At 42.0% G+C, this 20017-nt stretch overlaps 2 protein-coding genes and 1 non-coding gene across 3 annotated transcripts in view; 2 read left to right on the top strand and 1 right to left on the bottom strand.

Moving 5' to 3' along the window:
• shank1 (SH3 and multiple ankyrin repeat domains 1) overlaps positions 1–6265 on the top strand; it is a 129786-nt gene extending 123521 nt beyond the window's left edge. Inside the window, exons 26-27 of the mRNA XM_058413909.1 lie at positions 1454–2365; positions 2573–6265. Coding sequence (XP_058269892.1) covers positions 1454–2365; positions 2573–2651 — 991 coding nt within the window. The 3' untranslated portion in view covers positions 2652–6265. The remainder of the gene's footprint in view (positions 1–1453; positions 2366–2572) is intronic.
• A 2205-nt stretch (positions 6266–8470) lies between these two features.
• LOC131344861 (small nucleolar RNA SNORD88) lies at positions 8471–8561 on the bottom strand. The gene has a single exon (XR_009203406.1). It is a non-coding gene; the product is annotated as a small nucleolar RNA SNORD88 (small nucleolar RNA).
• A 6148-nt stretch (positions 8562–14709) lies between these two features.
• si:ch211-51c14.1 (protein kinase C and casein kinase substrate in neurons protein 2) overlaps positions 14710–20017 on the top strand; it is a 21776-nt gene continuing 16468 nt past the window's right edge. The window contains exon 1 of the mRNA XM_058375413.1: positions 14710–14884. The gene's annotated coding sequence lies outside the window, so the exon portion shown is untranslated. The remainder of the gene's footprint in view (positions 14885–20017) is intronic.

The following is a 20017-nucleotide window of genomic DNA, read 5'->3' as shown; positions in this document are numbered from 1 at the left end:
CCTACTGAAAAAAAGTCCTGATTTGAAGAAAATGCTTGGAAATGTTTCGCTACTAGGCTTTAAGTGCACTGTTTAAATTAGTTTGAATGGGTTAGTGCATTTTAGATGTTCCTGTTCAGTATACTCTTATTGGAATATAATCTCTCAAACACCCCAAATCCACTTTAATTAGACAAAGCATATGCAAAATAAGATGTATAAAAATGTATGACCAACAGCCTTCCAACATCACTAAGCTGTGTAATTACATTTTTTAATATATTTTTTTATATGCATCTTGCATGAAAAGTTATACTGAAATATGTCCTTGTGCATTTTGCTTCCTGATTGATCACGACTATGAGTGCATGTGCCTTGCTGGACCGTCACTGCTGATTTGGTCTGCATTGGCTGTGTAAACTCTGTCTGAATTTGTGTGTTTAAACTGTTCCTTCTTTTTTGTGATCTCTGCTTTTAATCCTACTGTCCATGTCCATCTGTCTGTCCTTCCTCAGACACAGGTAACTGCACCACTGTTCTTTCTGTCTATGTCTACACAGTACCTCCAAACATATTGGAACAGCAAGGACAATTATAATGTTTTATTTCTTTTTCTTTCTGAACACTGAATGGGTTTGAGCTCAAAAGATGATATGAGATGATAGAAGATACATTTCCATGCTGACTTTCTGATATTTACAGCTAGATGCCTTAAACAACTTAGAACATTACACCTTTAGTGGCAGTCCATGTGATATTTACTTGACGGAATGTTTCTGGAGACTTCTGAATTGATTTTGTTGATTGATTGATCGTTATGGCCTCTACATCTCTGAATGCTGAATTTCTTCACTCCTGTCCTGTGGAAGTTGTTAATGATTGGTTTTGTTTTGTTGGTGATTGTTGTTTTTGGGTTGTTTTCTTCATATAGCCAAGCTATTTAAAGTCTATTGGTTTCTTTCTTTTTCAAGACATTCCAATTTGTTTTATTGGTTATGTCCAGTACTTGTGCAATGGCTCTAACTGATTTTCCCACTTTCTTCAGCTTCAAAATGCCTTTCTCCTATAGACAGCTCACTGGTCTTATCCTTTTTAACAACAAATTCTGTCCTCACAAGTGACCCATGGGCTCAAACTAAGCGTTAATATTCAGAGCTAATAATTGTTTAAACAAACAATCTAACAGAACACCTAATCTAATAAGAATACACCTGTCAATCACACTATTTTTTGTCGAAAAAAAAAAAATGGATGGGTTCTGCCATGTTCTTAGTTTGCATCTATGTAAATATCAGAAAAAAATATGTGTGTGGGTGTATTCTGTATTCCTTTTAAATCTTGATTATTCTTGCTCTCTTAGTCATTCCCCATCTTTCTACTGTTTCTCTGTTTGTTTTATCCGTCTCTGTTTTCCTCATTCCTATTCTCCTTTGTCTCTTATTCTGTCTTTCCTAATCTGTCCATTTTTCCCCAGGTTCTCTGAGGACTCAACAGGTGCACTGAGCCCTCCATCAGTACGCTCTCCCTCTCCATCTCCTCTGGCTCAGCCTGCACTATCTCCGTCTCCTACAGCTTCCCCCCATCCTCCTCTCTACCCAAACTGGGCTCGCTCACCTTCCCCACAGCCTCCTAGTGCCCCTTCTCAACCTCCCTCCAGTGCCCCTGGCACCACTGCCCGCTCCCATTCACCTGTTTCGCCTTCAGCTTATGCACCCTATCCCACTTCCCCTAAGCACCGTCCTGTTTACCGTTCCAAAGCCCTTGAGTTCCAATTCATCCCAAGCAGGGAGTCACGTAAGGCAGAGTCTCAGCGCCGACGAGCACCCAGTCCCCTCATCTCTCCCTCAGAGCGTCCCAAACTAGGTCCCCCGCGCCCGTCTTCCCTCCCAATTCTTCCTACTACACCACTCTACAGCAGCTTATATGACCTACGTGGTTCTATCACTCCTCCATCTCCTGCTAATCCCCTAGGAGACTCTTACTTCTCTCCGTCTCCTCCTCTGTTTGCTCCTTCTGGAGCACCACCACCACCCAATTCGTCCCTGGTGGTCTCTCGCTCCCTTTCACCCACTCACTTCCTCTCCGGTTCATCTTCCCCACCACTTCACTCTATAGCTCCACCCACTTGTCTGAGTTACCCTCACTTGCCTCCTCCATCCCCGTCCAAGCCCTTTGCCTCCAAGCCTCTGCCCTACTGGACCAAGTATGACGTAGCTGATTGGCTGGCCTACCTGAACCTGGCTGAGCACAGGGAGCGCTTCCTGGACAATGAGATTGATGGCACGCACCTGCCTTCGCTGACCAAGGAAGACTTCCTGGACCTTGGTGTTACTCGTGTGGGCCATCGCATGAATATAGAGCGAGCACTCAGGAGGGTGATGGACAGGTGAGGAGGAGAGAGAAAGGGGTAAGGAGAGAGGAGTAGGAAAGGGGTTAGTGCATGGGCAGTGATATCAACTGGATTTGGCCACTGCATGAGCTGAAATATGGCATGATGGACAGGAACGGGGTCAAAGAAAGGGAAAAGCAAGGGCAAGACAGAGAGAAACACAGACATGCTGCTTCTGTATAAAGGCTTTCCACTTTCCCTCAGGTTGTCCTCTAGCCCTTTCCCCGTTTCTGCCCTCTCCCCGCGAGATGGAAGAGCCAGGGACGAAGGCGCCCGGAGCTGAGAGGACAGACCCGAAGCTAGAAGGACACTAAGTACAAAATGACAAAACTCTGAGCAACTGTGGCTATCTGAGGCTGACAAACCTCTTCACAAACAGGAGCAACCAGGGCATCACCGTTACCAGGGAAAGTTGAGAGGAATGAAAAGTAAGAGATGCAGGGATGGAAGACGGGAATACCGAGCTTATCCGGCAACGACCCACCTAAACACACCTCACAGATCACTCGCAAACCAAGGTGCATTCTTACACACTCACGTACTTTCACTGATCAAAGAAGGGCCTGAAGTGTAAAGCAGTTACAGGAAACCCTAAAAACATCAACAGGACCATAATCTGAGCCAAATACTCTGAGAGAAACAATCGAACGTATTTATTGCATTTCTTGGTTTGTTGATATATTATTATTTATGACACAAGAGTGATACTGAGTCATCCATTGCACTCTTTCTCTTTTTTTTGTCAGTGTCGCACGTGACTCTATGCCTTACTCTCCCTTTTCTGATTGGTTCTTGGTCGGTACTCCTTAACCAAAAAACAAAACAGTGTCATTGTGTAATTGAGGAAAGAGATCAGTTGGTTAAAACCTAGGTGCTCAGAGCAGTGGCCAGTTTACTGCCTAATACCTAACTCGGAGAGTGTGTGTACACCCAACAATCCCTCTTCTGTATGTGTGTGTGTGTGTGTGTGTGTGTGTGTGTGTGTGTGAATGAACTAAATGATGTTGGGAGGTTGTTTTTACCTTTGGAGACATTCGCTAAGGCTTGCTGATGTTGTATTTTGCTAGAATCTTCTCATGGCATATATATATGTGTGTATATATATATATATATATATATATATATATATATATATATATATTTATATATACACACACACATATATATATATAGATATATACACATTAACTGACTGGTCACTGTATTACAAACCCGTAGCAAAAAACGAACAAAAGAAAAACTAAAAACAAGTGCCCAGACCAACAGGATACACACTCACACACACTCACTTACCCAGTGCAGCATCAGGCTCACCTCCGTAAATATGAACATGCCATTTATTCACAATAAAAAAATGGGACATCATTATCTACAGTCGGACCAGAGGTGAACGACATGAACAAAAAAGAAAACCTTCACCATTTTTACTAGACTCTCGACCAGTTGAAGTGACTGCTACTCCAATCGACTGAACAGCGATCCGGAGGTTCATTGTCCATAATGGAGGCGGGAGAGGCCGAAATCTCTTTCCTCTTTCGAAATCACTCCTCCTTTCACAATAGCTCTCTTTAATAGGAGGCGAAGTGGGATGTGCATCCAGATGCCCTGAATTTGTGGCATTCATGCTTATACCTGTTTTAATATGACGATTGTTCTTATAACAAAGACATTTTTAAACTTTAAAAGGGTCTGGAATACTAATGTTGTTATATAAAAGAAGAGAGATTTATTGTTATTTAGCGCAGTTCATTGCTCTCATGGTCCTTGCTGTTATCAGATGAAGCTATGCCATTCTGTTCCCCTTTACTCGATGTGTCCAGGTAAGAGGTGTCTCTGTGAGGGCGGAGCTCGGATCGTGTGGTATCACCACACTGTTGCTTAGAAATGCCATTGATTTAGCTCATGTTAGCTAGCTGGCTAACCTAGTAATTACTAGTTTATCTACACACTAAATAGTTTGCCTGGTGTATCTAACATTAGATGCTCCGCCTACATGATATATATATATATATATAATTTTTTTTTTTTGTAAACTGATTGTCTCTGCAGACTTCTGTGTGAAAATCACGACGGCTTTTTGTAGCAAGATAATAACCGCTGGTTTATTTGGAGATTTGTTGTTTGTTTTTGTTCTCGTGAAAGAAGTTCTCGGCCATGTTTACTGAAGAAACGTGCATTAACTAGTTTGCTTTGTAGTCACACAAGCTATTGATAAATACAGCATGGTACACGCTAACATGGCCAAGATCCTCATACTTACACAGGAAGAGCAATTTGACTCATGTGAGAAACGATCACAGGCCATGAGGTTTAAATCATGTAAAATTGATTACTTGTTATAAAAAGCTCGTTGTGACACGCAGCTTTGAAAAAAAAAACGGGACAGGGAATCTGGAGGAATTATGATGTCACATGCTGGTGTTCGATGATGATGAATGCTGATGTAAGCTCCGCCCTCATCCGTCCGAGCGCCTCTGTTGCCCGGCATAGCCAGGACATGTCGACCCATATATCTACGATCGAACCATATATGCAAATATTGCGAGTGAAACAACTTTTTTGTTTAAATGTGCGACGTCTGTGTGCATGAGGCGGGGAAACAGTCATATGTCACATATCAGTGAAAAAAAGGGCTTTCCCATCCCAGTCATCTCTCTCCAGCGGTCCTCCATCCATCAAAACCTACTTTTTATTTTCCCAGAGACAGAATAAGAGAGAGAGAGAGAGAGAATGAATATTAAGGCTAAACAGGAAGAGAGCTTTGTTCACTCTTCCATGTGTGATGACAGCAAGGATGATGAAGCTCACCATCATCCTCACTATGGCTTCAAGCGTTCTAAAGAATCTCTGTCTTCCAAATAACGTATAAAGACGAAGAGAAAAAGACGTTATCTTATTTACGCCCAGTGCTTTCTACACATCCTGTACGTCAGAAACACTTTGTGTTTTAATGCAGCTTCGTTGTCACTCATTAGCTTAGCATATGGTGACAAAAGAAAGCAGCGTTTTTATTGGTCATCCTCCAGGGAGCGGTGCAGATCCATCCTCAGGTGTTACTTTGAGAACGTCTGGAAGAAAAATTTCTTCTAACATTCTTTAAAGGAAGCACACAGGAACACATAGAGGAAGAGGAAACATTTCTCAAATCATTCGAACTTTTAATAAATCCTTCTTTTCTGCACTGGAGCTTTAGGACTTATTTAGTGAACAAGTAACAGAAGCCAGATTAGCCTGCTGTGAGCGATCACAAAGCTAGCTATCCTCTGGCTTTGTAGTTCATCAGTCCACGCTTTACATGTTAGCCTTCGAGTTGTGATGGTGTTGTACTCCCGCTAATGTTTTCTAGCTTGCCAGCTACATGAAGCTTGTTAGCCTCCAGCGCAGAACTGAAGGAACTCAATCTGTAGCCCAAACTTAACTCCGCTTCATTTCAGCTAAAGGGGAAAATTCGTTTCTCCTCGTGTCAAACTGTCTTTGCACCAGGATTGACACACTATCTGTTCCGATGCTTTATTTCCTTTCTTTCGCATCCCGGACGAGTGCAAGTGAGAAACACGTGTCATACACAAGGCTATGCATTCGCTCTGGCAACCTAAAGTGGCTCCGTGGCCAAAGAACGGTCATGTGACCCGACAGCGGCCGCAGGTGAGCGGGGTGTGCAGAAAGCATCACAGGTTTGTTTTTTCTTTTTGTTTGTTTTTGTTTCTTTTAAAAAAAAGATCTGGAAGAATATTACCTACGAAGAGCTGAAAGATTATTTACAGAATATATAAATATATATATATATATGTATATGTGGTATACATATACACATTCATATACACATATATGAATTACAAATGTTTTAAGATATGAATAAAAAGTTATTAGAATTATAATAAAGATGCAGGAACCTTTGAGAGTTCTGCTGGTTGTTGGTTTGTCTACTGACGGCTTCATTTATCAACCACCACATGGAAGAAGCTTTTACACAATAATGATCAAATATTTAATATAATGTTTATTCCATACACGGTATTCAATATAACATACCTTATACACTGATCAGCTATAACATTGTGAGCAGTGAGAGGTGAAGTGAATAAGACTGATGATCACATCATGGCACCTGTTAGTGGGTGGGATATATCAGGCAGCAAGTCAACATTTTGTCCTCAAAGTTGATGTCAGAAGCAGGAAAAATGGACAAGTGTAAGGATTTGAGCGAGTTTGACCAAAAGGACCAAATTGTGATGGCTAGACCACTGGATCAGAGCATCTCCAAAACTGCAGCTCTTGTGGGGTGTTCCCGGTCTGCAGTGGTCAGTATCAAAAGTGGTCCAAGGAAGGAACAGTGGTGAACCGGAGACAGGCTCACTGATGGACGTGGGGAGAGAAGGCTGGACCGCGTGATCTGATCCAACAGACAAGCTACTGTTGCTCAAATTGATGAAGTTAATCCTGGTTCTGATAGAAAGGGGTCAGAATACACAGTGCATCACAGTTTGTTGTGTATGGGGCCGCATAGCCTTAAACCATTCAGGGTGCCCATAATGTTATGCCTGGTCAGTCTGTGTAAATATATTTACACATGAGGACCTCAAGTGGTTTTGTAATGAAGTGATGTTTACACACCAAATTAAAGTGTTTATGAAACTCCACTAGATAAAGCAGTAACCTGGTATCAGAGGAGCAGCTCGTTAACTTTGAACACATTAATTGTGTAGTACTGGGGGAATGTGGTAGCTTAGTGGCTAAGATATTGAACTACTGGTCAGACAGTTATGAGTTTGAATCCCAGTTCAACCAAGCCAGGCCCCTGGAGCAAGGGCCTTAATGCTCAATTACTCAAAAGGGAGAAATTGTAAGTCACCCTGGATAAGTCAAATGCCAGACATGTAATGCATTTTGGTGAAGATTTAAACACAAGCTTTCTCCAAAAACTGAGTGTTTCAGACTCAAACAAGATTAAGATAGGAACAAGAACACGTGACTGTCAGAACTGCAGTAAAGCTTCAATCATTAAAAACAGTAATAAATACAAAGACAGCAACAAGAGTAAAACAGACTGTTACTCATTAGGACAAAAACAAACATGATCTTTAAGTGCCTTGTAGGCACTGAAACTCAAATCAGTTCATTTTAATTAGGTAGAATTTTCTAGAATATAAAACTCTGGTCTAGAAGGAGAATCTGATGACGTTTCTGCAGATTTGTTTCCAAACTTTTAAAGCTGAAGGTCATTTAAAATGAGTAAATGAAGCCATGTTTTAATCAGTGATCTTTAATTAAACACTTCAGATGAATCTTACACACAGGAGTGGAGCTGATATTAGAAACGGGGGGGGGGGGGGATTTTCCTTCCAAAGTAGTCTTCACCTGAAAAACACAGACACACATGAGACAAAAACCTTCAGACTAATCAGATTCTTATAAATGTATAGCCAAAAGTTTTGGAACACCCCTCCAAATCAAATGGGTTTTTTTTTTAGGACTCAGCGTTCCAGTGAAAGGAACTCTTAATGCTTCAGCTTCATACCAAGACATTTTGGACAATTTCATGCTCTTTGTGGGAACAGTTTGGGGATGACCCCTTCCTGTTCCAACATGACTGCACACCAGTGACCAAAGCAAGGTCCATAAAGACATGGATGAGTGAGTTTGGTGTGGAGGAACTTGACTGAGTCCTGACCTCAACCCCATAGAACACCTTTGGGATGAATTAGAGCGGAGACTGCGAGCCAGACCTTCTTGTCCAACACCAGTACCTGACCTCACTAGAGGAACAGTAAAAAATTCTCATAAACACACTCCTAAACCTTGTGGAAAGCCTTCCCAGAAGAGTTGAAGCTGTTATAGCTGCAAAGGGCGGGGCAACTCCATATTACATTCATGTGCATGTAAAGGCAGACGTCCCAAAACTTTTGGCAATGTAGTGCAAGCCTTCACAAAGACTCAGATGATCAGAGGAGCAAAATCCTAAACTACTTGATGCGTACCGTACTGCTAGAGCTCCAGAGAAAGCATCTGGTGACCTGAGAGAGAGAGAGAGAGAGAGAGAGAGAGAGAGAGAGATATTAGTTTGATGATTTGATTGATCAGTTAATTGATCGATTGAATAAAAGTCTCTTCAGACTCTGCCATGTCAAAGAAGCAGAGCTGCACGTCTTTCAGCACAGATTTCTGAGCCCAGTGCAAAACATCAGCAGAGACTCGCTTTGGAAGATTCAGAAAAATGGAAATAAATAGACTAAATTCCACCCAATAATAAATCAGATATGCGGTAGTTGCTCTTGTAAGCCATGAAAAATTTAGAAACACGATCCTCCATTTTATCTTTAAAATATAGACTATGATACCATTATGGACAAAAAGGCAAAATAAAAGTCTCGAGTTTTAATATACGAATCATTTAAATATAGATTTTTACTTTGAGTGCATCAAGTTCTTAACTAATTACACACCGAGCATGTTAAAGCAAAAAAAAGAAAAAAAAAAAAAAAGCATAAAATAAATACAGAAAACTCAAATCAATTAAGCATAAAGCAGATTCGAACTCTGGTGCACGTGCTCGCAGTAAGGTCAGAGGGACAAAGCATCTAGTTTATTCACCAAACACGTCAATAACCACACAAACAAAACGCGTGTACGTTTAGAACACAGACAGGACTAGATGATGCCTAGACCACCTTATAAACTCTGTTAAAAAATAATATCTTACCATCATATAAACCAGCAGGCTGCTTAGATCCACTCTGGAACGGGGCGGAAAACGAAAAGAACCAGACCCACCAACATGTCGGCTTTTATCTACCACGTCTTCAAGGACCTCAAGGTATCCGCCGATGATGCCTGATTCTAATGTAATACACGCGTACTGCCGCCACTTCTTTTTTTTTCTTCCAAAATCTTTTAAAAGGTTTAGATTTGTTAAAAAATCACATTTGAACACATTATGAAAGAACAAACCACTTCGTTAGCCTTTTTTCTTTTTAATGTATAAATAATTTCATTCCATATATAATATTTAGAGCGATTAACGTATTGGTTGTGAATGAAAAGAAAATGAAAGAGAAAAACAAAAAACTCATTAAAATAAACTCAACACGTTAGGCCATTTACCCCCTCCTTCTTAATCGTTTTATCCAGAAACAGGCGACATGTCTGAACACCTAAAGGTCCTGATGAACGATGGGACCATAGAACCCACCATCTTGGTGGTGTCTCCGTGTTGCACGAGTTGTGTCCCGTTCGCGCTTTCTACTCAAATAAATAAACTTTTAATGTCTGTGTATTTATTTATACTTTTTTCAAAGTCAGTTCAGATATTATATCACGTGATTATGTTTTTGTGGTATGGATAAATAAAGTGTTAGCATAAATATGATTAGCACGTGGAGAAACTTGTGTGTGAGAAACACAGTGTTCTGGTAAATCTTTATAAATGATAAAAATAATAAAAACACTGTAGTTCTTCATCTGGCTGAAGGATCGAGAGACCAAGAGCCAGATTAAACGATGGCAAATTAGTGTATTATAGTCTAAACAAAACTGGGACACATCTGGATTTAATCCAGACATATTTCCTGACCACAATGCAACTTAACAACATTCAAGTGGGGTTTTTTTTAGCCCCGCCGTATATATTGAGCCTGTGGAGCTCCCGGCGAACAGTTCTGGTGGACACTGGAGAGTCCAGGTGTGTGTTTAGCTCTGCGGTGATTTTAGCAGCCGTGGTGTCAGGGTTTTTGGAGACGATCTGGATGAGCACCTCCACGTCCCTTTCAGACAGCTTCTTCTTGCGTCGACAGTTACTCCTGTTGGACGTGGTCCGTCCTTCGTGGACATATGCAGTCATTACCCTGGACACGGTGGCTCTGGATACGTCGCAAAGAGTTGCTGTCCGGCTCACAGATGCGCCGGCGAGACGAGCGCCAACGATTTGTCCTCTTTTAAACTCAGATATGTCGCCCATGATGTAGCATAGTGTTCCAGCTACAGCTCTGCTGAGTCAACCTTCACACTCTGACCTGATGGAATGTGGAACTGGTGAAGACTGGCCACCAGGATGCGTGAAACCTCCGACACTATAGTGACCAGTGTTTCAGTTTCATTGTCCAGCTCACGGTCCTCCAGTGTGTAGTGTCCTGAGAGAGAGAGAGAGAGAGAGAGAGAGAGAGATGATTGAAACTACAGGAGATTGATTCAGTTTGATATATCCATGTGATCTGTGACTTCAGAAGCTTTGTTCATAAAATGTTAATTAGGTTAATTACAAATTACAATTACATTTACAATTACAAATAGAAACACCAAATTATGTTTAATGCCTTTATTATTCCCAGAGTACGAAGTGGTCAAGACAAGACCCGAGCCTCTGGGGCCCCTGGTACGCTTAGACCGCTATTTCACCTTTTGACCACCAGATGTCGCTAGTGTGCACTGTGTTTAAAAGTTTCAAACATACAGTGGATAAGAAAGAAGTCTCGGTTGCACAAAATGCATGCATCATTAGAAACCACAGAGAAATTGCGTATCTTGGAATTTTTTAAAATTTAATGTCTTACCATCCTATAAACCCGCAAGCTGCTTCACTCTCCAGAGCGCCCCAAAAACACAGGCCGAGCAAGACCACCAAAATGGCGGCTTTTATTTTCCGCATGTTCAGCGACCTCAAGGTATTCGCGGATGTGCCTGATTGTAATAAAATACAGACCTAGCGCTTTCACGCCGTCTTTCTTATTCATTCATTCATTCATTCATTCATTCATTCATTCATTCATTCATTCTTTTTATTATTATTATTATTATTATTATTATTATTATTATTGTTGTTGTTTGTTCGTAACACATTTTCACATTCACGAAAAATAAGCCACTATGTAATTTTGCTATTTTTAATGGTTTTACATATTTAGAGAGATTAACTAATTAAATATGGCTGTAACAGAAAATTAAAACTTTTTTTTTTAAAATCACACTAGAGCCCGTTGAACACCTAAAGGTCCTGATGAATAATGGGCGATAGCATTCGCCATCTTGGTGGTACCTCGAATTTTGTGCAATTTGTGGCCCTTTTTGTGCTTTATACTCAAATAAATAAACGTTTTAATGCCTGTGTGTGCTTCAACATACTTCATTTTACTCAATTAGTTTAGTTTAAGTGTTATATTATTTGAGATATTATATATATTAGGGCTGTCAATCGATTAAAATATTTCATCGCGATTAATCGCATGATTGTCATGAGTTAACTCGTGATTAATCGCAACTTAATCACACATTTTTGTCCATTCTAAATGTACATTAAATTAATACTTTTTTAGTTTTTAATACTCTAATCAACATAGGCATGGACAAATATTGAAATGTATGTTGTTTATTAGTGAAACCATATTCAACATAGAGCATGAAGACTAGACATGTTTCAAAGGTCATAGATATTTTTCTTGTTCATGTTTATTAAACATATGAAAAAAAGAACATAGAAAACAATGACTTCTTCCTTTGCACTGAGCGATTTACTGACACAAACCTGTTAACATTTTCAGATCACTTCTTCTAAACATGCACAGTGTACCTTTATTACTGAAACCACCTTAAATATAGAGCATAAAGAACATAGACATGTTTTTCAAATAACTTGTTCATGACAAACACATGAAGAAAAGAACATAGACAGAACACAGGTTCACATTACATCTCCACTGAAAACAATCTAGTGTTGTCTGCCATTGGCGAGGGGCAGGAGAGGGGCAGGAGAGGGGCAGGAGAGCTCTCTGTATCAGCTGTATGCGTCACCATCAAGTGATATTTTAAACTCGAGGTGCTGCGGTGAGAACTTCATTCACATCCACAATAAATGCAGACTTTTGTCTCGTCGACAGAAACATCAGACATCGTTTTATATATAAAGAAGACGTTTTTCTTTCTCAGTTTCTGTTTGCTGCTGCATCTCCCATTTCCCAAACTACGGGCAAGGCCGAGGGTCAAACAGAAAATGCGCGCTGCATTAATCGCGCGTTAATAAAATTAGTGCCGTTAAAATGAATTTGCGTTAACGCATTAATAACGTGTTAATTTTGACAGCCCTAATATATATATATATATATATATATATATATATATATATATATATATATATATATATATATATATATATATATATATAAATCCTCATAGTGTTAGCATGTACAGCATTAGCATGTACAAACCCCAGAGTCACTTCACACACGTTACATGTGTTTGTAAATCGTTCTGAGGGAAAAAATCAAAACAACATCAGAATTAAAGAGCGAGAAGATCCTGATTATTTAAAAAGACAGTGTGTTGGTGTATCTGTAGTCCAAACAAAACTGAAAGACAGCCGGACTTCATACTGATATGTGAACGGAGGTGGACACACACGCTGTTTACTCCAGCTAGATAACGGTCAAGGCTGAGACTGGAGAAAAAACATCAGAGAGGACAGAACACTCAGAGGAATGAGATTAGAACTACCCGGCGAGAATCATTCCAACATGTGTCTGTGTCTGACTGAAACATTCCCCTTCAGCACCATGTTAAGATAGATAGATAGATAAATTTCCAATGGAAAATTTGCAACTTCCAGCATTACCCACAAACACAGGTAATAAGGCATGCAATAAATTCTAAAAATACTAAATACTAAAATGTAAAGGTATTAAAGGTTTAGGACTCTGTGCAAAAGGAGTATTCAGGTGCATAGTGTCCAGTTTGTATTACAGTACAGGAATTAAAGAGTCACATGGCATGGGGGAGGAAGGACCTCCTCTGTCTATCGGTGGCAAATTTCCTAAATATTTAGGATTGTTAGGTTTGTTAAAATCATCAGAGATGTGTTTTTTGCTGTGCTTTACACAGAACGCGAATGAATCGTGTTTTCATTAGGTGGATTTTATATTAAAAACAGTCATTTATTCTGTCCTAATCCTGTCCAACCATCTCACTCCCAAAGAGAACCTCAACATCTTCAGCTCTGCTACCTCCAGCTCTGACTCCTGTCTCTTCCTTTTACACCTTCTTCCTGATTCTCGCTGATATTTTTCTCACACACAAAAGGAAATAAACAATAATAATAAACAATATTTTATAGATGTTAAACAGCTGTTGAATTCTCGATTGCGATTGGTCAGAAGATGTTGATTCATTTTCTGCTATATCTCTGTTAGGAGAAGTTTATTAAACGTTGATTGAAGGAGTCTCCAGTACCAGTTTAACAGTCCAAGGTAAAGCTGGAACAAGTTTTTTTCAGACACTTCTTTATGGTTTATCGTTAACATGATGTATCATGATGTCATTCTTCCGTCAATTATTATTTAATTAATAAAGTGTTTAATGAAGCATGATGTCATAGCCTTGGGCTTCAGAAAAAAAGAACAGCGACGTCATTCAGTAAAATTCTGTCCAGAATAAATAGGTTTATAATATAAAAAACCTGAGACCTGAAGATTGTGGGAATATTAAGAGAGTTAGAAGGCCAGAGGGATAAATAACTAGATTATTATTTTAATGTCTTTTTTTAGACCAATCATATAAACCCACCGTCTTTGTAGAATTTCTTCTTCAGAAATGAACCATGAGGCATAAGTGTATCATAGCATGCCTGAAATATGGTCAGGGTGGAGTTTTGTGAGTGTGTGTGTGTGTGTGTGTGTGTGTTTGTGTGTGTGAGAGAGATGGTAGCCAGATTTGGATGAGTTCATTGCTGTCATTCCACAGCAGCATGTGGGCCAGATGAAGGTGGCGTGTGTGTGTATGTATGTGTGTATGTATGTGTGTGTGTGTGTATGAGAGAGAAAGTGTGTGTTTGTGTGTGTGTGTGTGTGTGTGTGTATGAGAGAGAAAGTGTGTGTTTGTGTGTGTGTGTGTATGTATGTGTGTATGTATGTGTGTGTATGTGTGTGTGTGTATGAGAGAGAAAGTGTGTGTTTGTGTGTGTGTGTATGTATGTGTGTGTGTGTGTGTGTGTATAAGAGAGAAAGTGTGTGTTTGTGTGTGTGTGTATGTATGTATGTGTGTGTGTGTGTGTGTGTGTATGAGAGAGAAAGTGTGTGTGTGTGTGTGGTGTCGTGTGTGTGTGTGGTGGTGTGTGTGTGTGCACTAATTCCCACTTTGGTGAAGCTTCAGTCTGTGATGGTTCTCTCTAACCCAATCTGGCAACCCAGAGGAGGAGCACCACTGTATTATGATCCAGAAAGCAAGAGGACGCCTGAACAGCTGAGTGGGGGAGGGGAGGGGTGTTGTGGGGAGCGAGGGAACGAGGGAGGGAAAAGAGAACGAGCCACCTCATCAAACACTGACCGAGAGGAGAGAGAGAGAGAGAGAGAGAGAGAGAAGGAGGAGGGAGAGAGAGAGAGAGAGAGAGAGAGAGAGAAGGAGGAGAGAGAGAGAGAGAGAGAGAGGGAGAGAGAGAAGGAGGAGGAGAGCGAAGGAGCGGTGCAGAAGGACACAGCAGGAGAAACAGAGGCTGAAACTTTTCTGAAACTTTTTCACAAAGAACTAGAAAAGCTTGAGGTATGTCTCTCTCTTCCTCTCTTTCTACCATATAATAATAATAATAATAATAATAATCTGTAACATTCAACCCCAAACCCTCCCCCCCCCACCCCCGCCCCCCCACCCCCCACTCTGACGTCGTGCTAATGCTCTATTTCTAGCTCATGCATTCATAAGCTGCTATATATTTCCTTGGCCTGTGTGTGTGTGTGTGTGTGTGTCTGTCTGTCCAAATCCACAGCTTTTAAAGGGAACACTTGATCCTGAGTACAGCTCTATAGCAATAAGTTTTGGCACCCCTGTGCATTACATAACAGACCCACTATATAATAAAATCCCAGATGTTTTATCTTTTATATCCGGTTATATTTTTTTGGACATCTCTACCTTTACGGGCATGGCATTTTCTCACCATCTGAACGTAAATCTGAATTCCTGACCCTTTCTAAGACGAGCCGGAAGTGTAGAGTCGTGCAGAATTCGTCCGGCCGTCGCATCACACCCAGCATTGGAGCAGAGAAAGGGGGAGCTGTGGGAAGACAGGAAGAGAGGGTGAAAGGTCATGCATAAGATGGTTTATGGGAAAGCGGATGAGAGGGTAAAATATGAGCTCTGGTCAGAGAGAGAGAGAGAGAGAGAGAGAGAGATTAAAAACAGGACACATGTAGATGCAGGAGGAAGAGAAAAAAAGTTAAACAATTTATGAGCTGCGTAACCACGAAAAAGTGTAAATGAGTCCAAGTGCATCATGTAATACGAGACAGAGAGAGAGAGAGAGAGATAGTCATGGTAATGGACCATTAGGAAAACTCTAATTTCATCATCTGAACGAGAGAGAGAGAAAGAGACGGGGAGAGAGAGAGAGAGGAGGGAGAGCAAGAGAGATGCGCTAATAGATCATTAGACTGTAACTTTAAAGTAACATGAAAAAGAGAGAGATGAGGTGAGGCACAGGATACAAGATAAACTCTAACCTTATTAGAGAGAGATAAAGGGAGAGAGATGGAGAGAGAGAGAAAACACTTTTAGCTTATTTTCTAAGCTCTTACTGTTAAAGATAAGTATCATATTCATGTGCATGATAACAGGCGAGAGAGAGAGAGAGAGAGAGAGAGAGAGAAAGAAAAAAGTTAGAGAGAGGGAGGTAGAGGAAGAGCAGTGGAGTGTTTTTGTCCAGTTTTGGTTACATTGTGTGATCTAGCTGCAGGTTGTGTTAGCGAGTCGCAGACAGTGTAAGCGGTGTGAAGACCTGACTCTGAGAGAGAGACTGTAGAGGAGGAGTAGAGAAGCTCAGATTTCAGAGAGAGACACTGAGAGAGACGCTGTAGAGGAGGAGTAGAGAAGCTCAGATCTCAGAGAGAGACACTGAGAGAGACGCTGTAGAGGAGGAGTAGAGAAGCTCAGATCTCAGAGAGAGACACTGAGAGAGACGCTGTAGAGGAGGAGTAGAGAAGCTCAGATCTCAGAGAGAGACACTGAGAGAGACGCTGTAGAGGAGGAGTAGAGAAGCTCAGATCTCAGAGAGAGACACTGAGAGAGACGCTGTAGAGGAGGAGTAGAGAAGCTCAGATCTCAGAGAGAGACACTGGGAGAGACGCTGTAGAGGAGGAGTAGAGAAGCTCAGATCTCAGAGAGAGACACTGGGAGAGACGCTGTAGAGGAGGAGTAGAGAAGCTCAGATCTCAGAGAGAGACACTGGGAGAGACGCTGTAGAGGAGGAGTAGAGAAGCTCAGATCTCAGAGAGAGACACTGAGAGAGACGCTGTAGAGGAGGAGTAGAGAAGCTCAGATCTCAGAGAGAGACACTGGGAGAGACGCTGTAGAGGAGGAGTAGAGAAGCTCAGATCTCAGAGAGAGACACTGAGAGAGACGCTGTAGAGGAGGAGTAGAGAAGCTCAGATCTCAGAGAGAGACACTGGGAGAGACGCTGTAGAGGAGGAGTAGAGAAGCTCAGATCTCAGAGAGAGACACTGGGAGAGACGCTGTAGAGGAGGAGTAGAGAAGCTCAGATCTCAGAGAGAGACACTGGGAGAGACGCTGTAGAGGAGGAGTAGAGAAGCTCAGATCTCAGAGAGAGACACTGGGAGAGACGCTGTAGAGGAGGAGTAGAGAAGCTCAGATCTCAGAGAGAGACACTGAGAGAGACGCTGTAGAGGAGGAGTAGAGAAGCTCAGATCTCAGAGAGAGACACTGAGAGAGACGCTGTAGAGGAGGAGTAGAGAAGCTCAGATCTCAGAGAGAGACACTGAGAGAGACGCTGTAGAGGAGGAGTAGAGAAGCTCAGATCTCAGAGAGAGACACTGAGAGAGACGCTGTAGAGGAGGAGTAGAGAAGCTCAGATCTCAGAGAGAGACACTGAGAGAGACGCTGTAGAGGAGGAGTAGAGAAGCTCAGATCTCAGAGAGAGACACTGAGAGAGACGCTGTAGAGGAGGAGTAGAGAAGCTCAGATCTCAGAGAGAGACACTGAGAGAGACGCTGTAGAGGAGGAGTAGAGAAGCTCAGATCTCAGAGAGAGACACTGGGAGAGACGCTGTAGAGGAGGAGTAGAGAAGCTCAGATCTCAGAGAGAGACACTGGGAGAGACGCTGTAGAGGAGGAGTAGAGAAGCTCAGATCTCAGAGAGAGACACTGGGAGAGACGCTGTAGAGGAGGAGTAGAGAAGCTCAGATCTCAGAGAGAGACACTGGGAGAGACGCTGTAGAGGAGGAGTAGAGAAGCTCAGATCTCAGAGAGAGACACTGAGAGAGACGCTGTAGAGGAGGAGTAGAGAAGCTCAGATCTCAGAGAGAGACACTGAGAGAGACGCTGTAGAGGAGGAGTAGAGAAGCTCAGATCTCAGAGAGAGACACTGGGAGAGACGCTGTAGAGGAGGAGTAGAGAAGCTCAGATCTCAGAGAGAGACACTGGGAGAGACGCTGTAGAGGAGGAGTAGAGAAGCTCAGATCTCAGAGAGAGACACTGGGAGAGACGCTGTAGAGGAGGAGTAGAGAAGCTCAGATCTCAGAGAGAGACACTGAGAGAGACGCTGTAGAGGAGGAGTAGAGAAGCTCAGATCTCAGAGAGAGACACTGAGAGAGACGCTGTAGAGGAGGAGTAGAGAAGCTCAGATCTCAGAGAGAGACACTGGGAGAGACGCTGTAGAGGAGGAGTAGAGAAGCTCAGATCTCAGAGAGAGACACTGAGAGAGATGCTGTAGCGGAGGAGTAGAGAAGCTCAGATCTCAGAGAGAGACACTGAGAGAGACGCTGTAGAGGAGGAGTAGAGAAGCTCAGATCTCAGAGAGAGACACTGGGAGAGACGCTGTAGAGGAGGAGTAGAGAAGCTCAGATCTCAGAGAGAGACACTGGGAGAGACGCTGTAGAGGAGGAGTAGAGAAGCTCAGATCTCAGAGAGAGACACTGGGAGAGACGCTGTAGAGGAGGAGTAGAGAAGCTCAGATCTCAGAGAGAGACACTGAGAGAGACGCTGTAGAGGAGGAGTAGAGAAGCTCAGATCTCAGAGAGAGACACTGAGAGAGACGCTGTAGAGGAGGAGTAGAGAAGCTCAGATCTCAGAGAGAGACACTGGGAGAGACGCTGTAGAGGAGGAGTAGAGAAGCTCAGATCTCAGAGAGAGACACTGGGAGAGACGCTGTAGAGGAGGAGTAGAGAAGCTCAGATCTCAGAGAGAGACACTGGGAGAGACGCTGTAGAGGAGGAGTAGAGAAGCTCAGATCTCAGAGAGAGACACTGGGAGAGACGCTGTAGAGGAGGAGTAGAGAAGCTCAGATCTCAGAGAGAGACACTGAGAGAGATGCTGTAGAGGAGGAGTAGAGAAGCTCAGATCTCAGAGAGAGACACTGGGAGAGACGCTGTAGAGGAGGAGTAGAGAAGCTCAGATCTCAGAGAGAGACACTGAGAGAGACGCTGTAGAGGAGGAGTAGAGAAGCTCAGATCTCAGAGAGAGACACTGAGAGAGACGCTGTAGAGGAGGAGTAGAGAAGCTCAGATCTCAGAGAGAGACACTGGGAGAGACGCTGTAGAGGAGGAGTAGAGAAGCTCAGATCTCAGAGAGAGACACTGAGAGAGATGCTGTAGCGGAGGAGTAGAGAAGCTCAGATCTCAGAGAGAGACACTGGGAGAGACGCTGTAGAGGAGGAGTAGAGAAGCTCAGATCTCAGAGAGAGACACTGGGAGAGACGCTGTAGAGGAGGAGTAGAGAAGCTCAGATCTCAGAGAGAGACACTGAGAGAGACGCTGTAGAGGAGGAGTAGAGAAGCTCAGATCTCAGAGAGAGACACTGAGAGAGACGCTGTAGAGGAGGAGTAGAGAAGCTCAGATCAGTGATCACTCAGCTTCCTCATGAGCAAAATGAGAGAAATTCACTAAATCCTACTAAACATGTGTTTCTGCTTTCGCTAGTACAAACAGATTGCATTTTCACAGCTAAAGTGAGATTTTATTTATTTATTTATTTTTTAAAAATCTGAATCTAATTATTATTCCAAAATACTGATTTTTTCATGTAAATTAGATCAAAAGTGTAAAATCGGTCATTCTTACACACTTTAGAGCGTTATTTCTCTAAACGCTTGTTAGCTATGCTATGCTAGCAGTTGTTAGCTTGCTAACTTCCAGAGTTTAGCGGCTTTAACAGAACCTGAGCTTTAATTCAGCAGAATCCGTATGTCTGAGGCTTGTATTTTAAGAGACTTAACACTGAAACTTCGTCTGGAACCATTTGTTTAGTACGGTGTCCTAGAAGTGCAAAAGACAATAACAAATCCAGAAACGAATCAGACACAGCGGAAAAGGAATGGAATTCTTCCCTCTGACTGGATCTGTCACTCAGGATCTACAGGAAGTAGGAAGTTGTGTATCTAACTTTATTTCTTGTACATGTATGGAGTTCTGCCTTCACTTTAAACCAGTTTTTCTGAGTGCAACTTTAAATCTTTTAAGAAAATAAAAATAAAGACAATAACAAACATATATATTTCTATTTATAAGAAAACGGAGTTCATTCAGCTCTACTGTGATGAAGGACGTTCATATGGTGTGATGTTGGATATACTGATAGTGTATCATGGAGTAAAGATTAGTTTATCTCTAAAAACACACCAGGAATGTTTGGAAGAGCAAACTGTTCCAGATTAAAGGATGTAAGGAGC

This window comes from Hemibagrus wyckioides, linkage group LG02, assembly GCF_019097595.1.
Source record: "Hemibagrus wyckioides isolate EC202008001 linkage group LG02, SWU_Hwy_1.0, whole genome shotgun sequence".
NCBI classification, from domain to species: domain Eukaryota; kingdom Metazoa; phylum Chordata; class Actinopteri; order Siluriformes; family Bagridae; genus Hemibagrus; species Hemibagrus wyckioides.
This window is presented reverse-complemented; position numbering and strand designations above follow the sequence as displayed.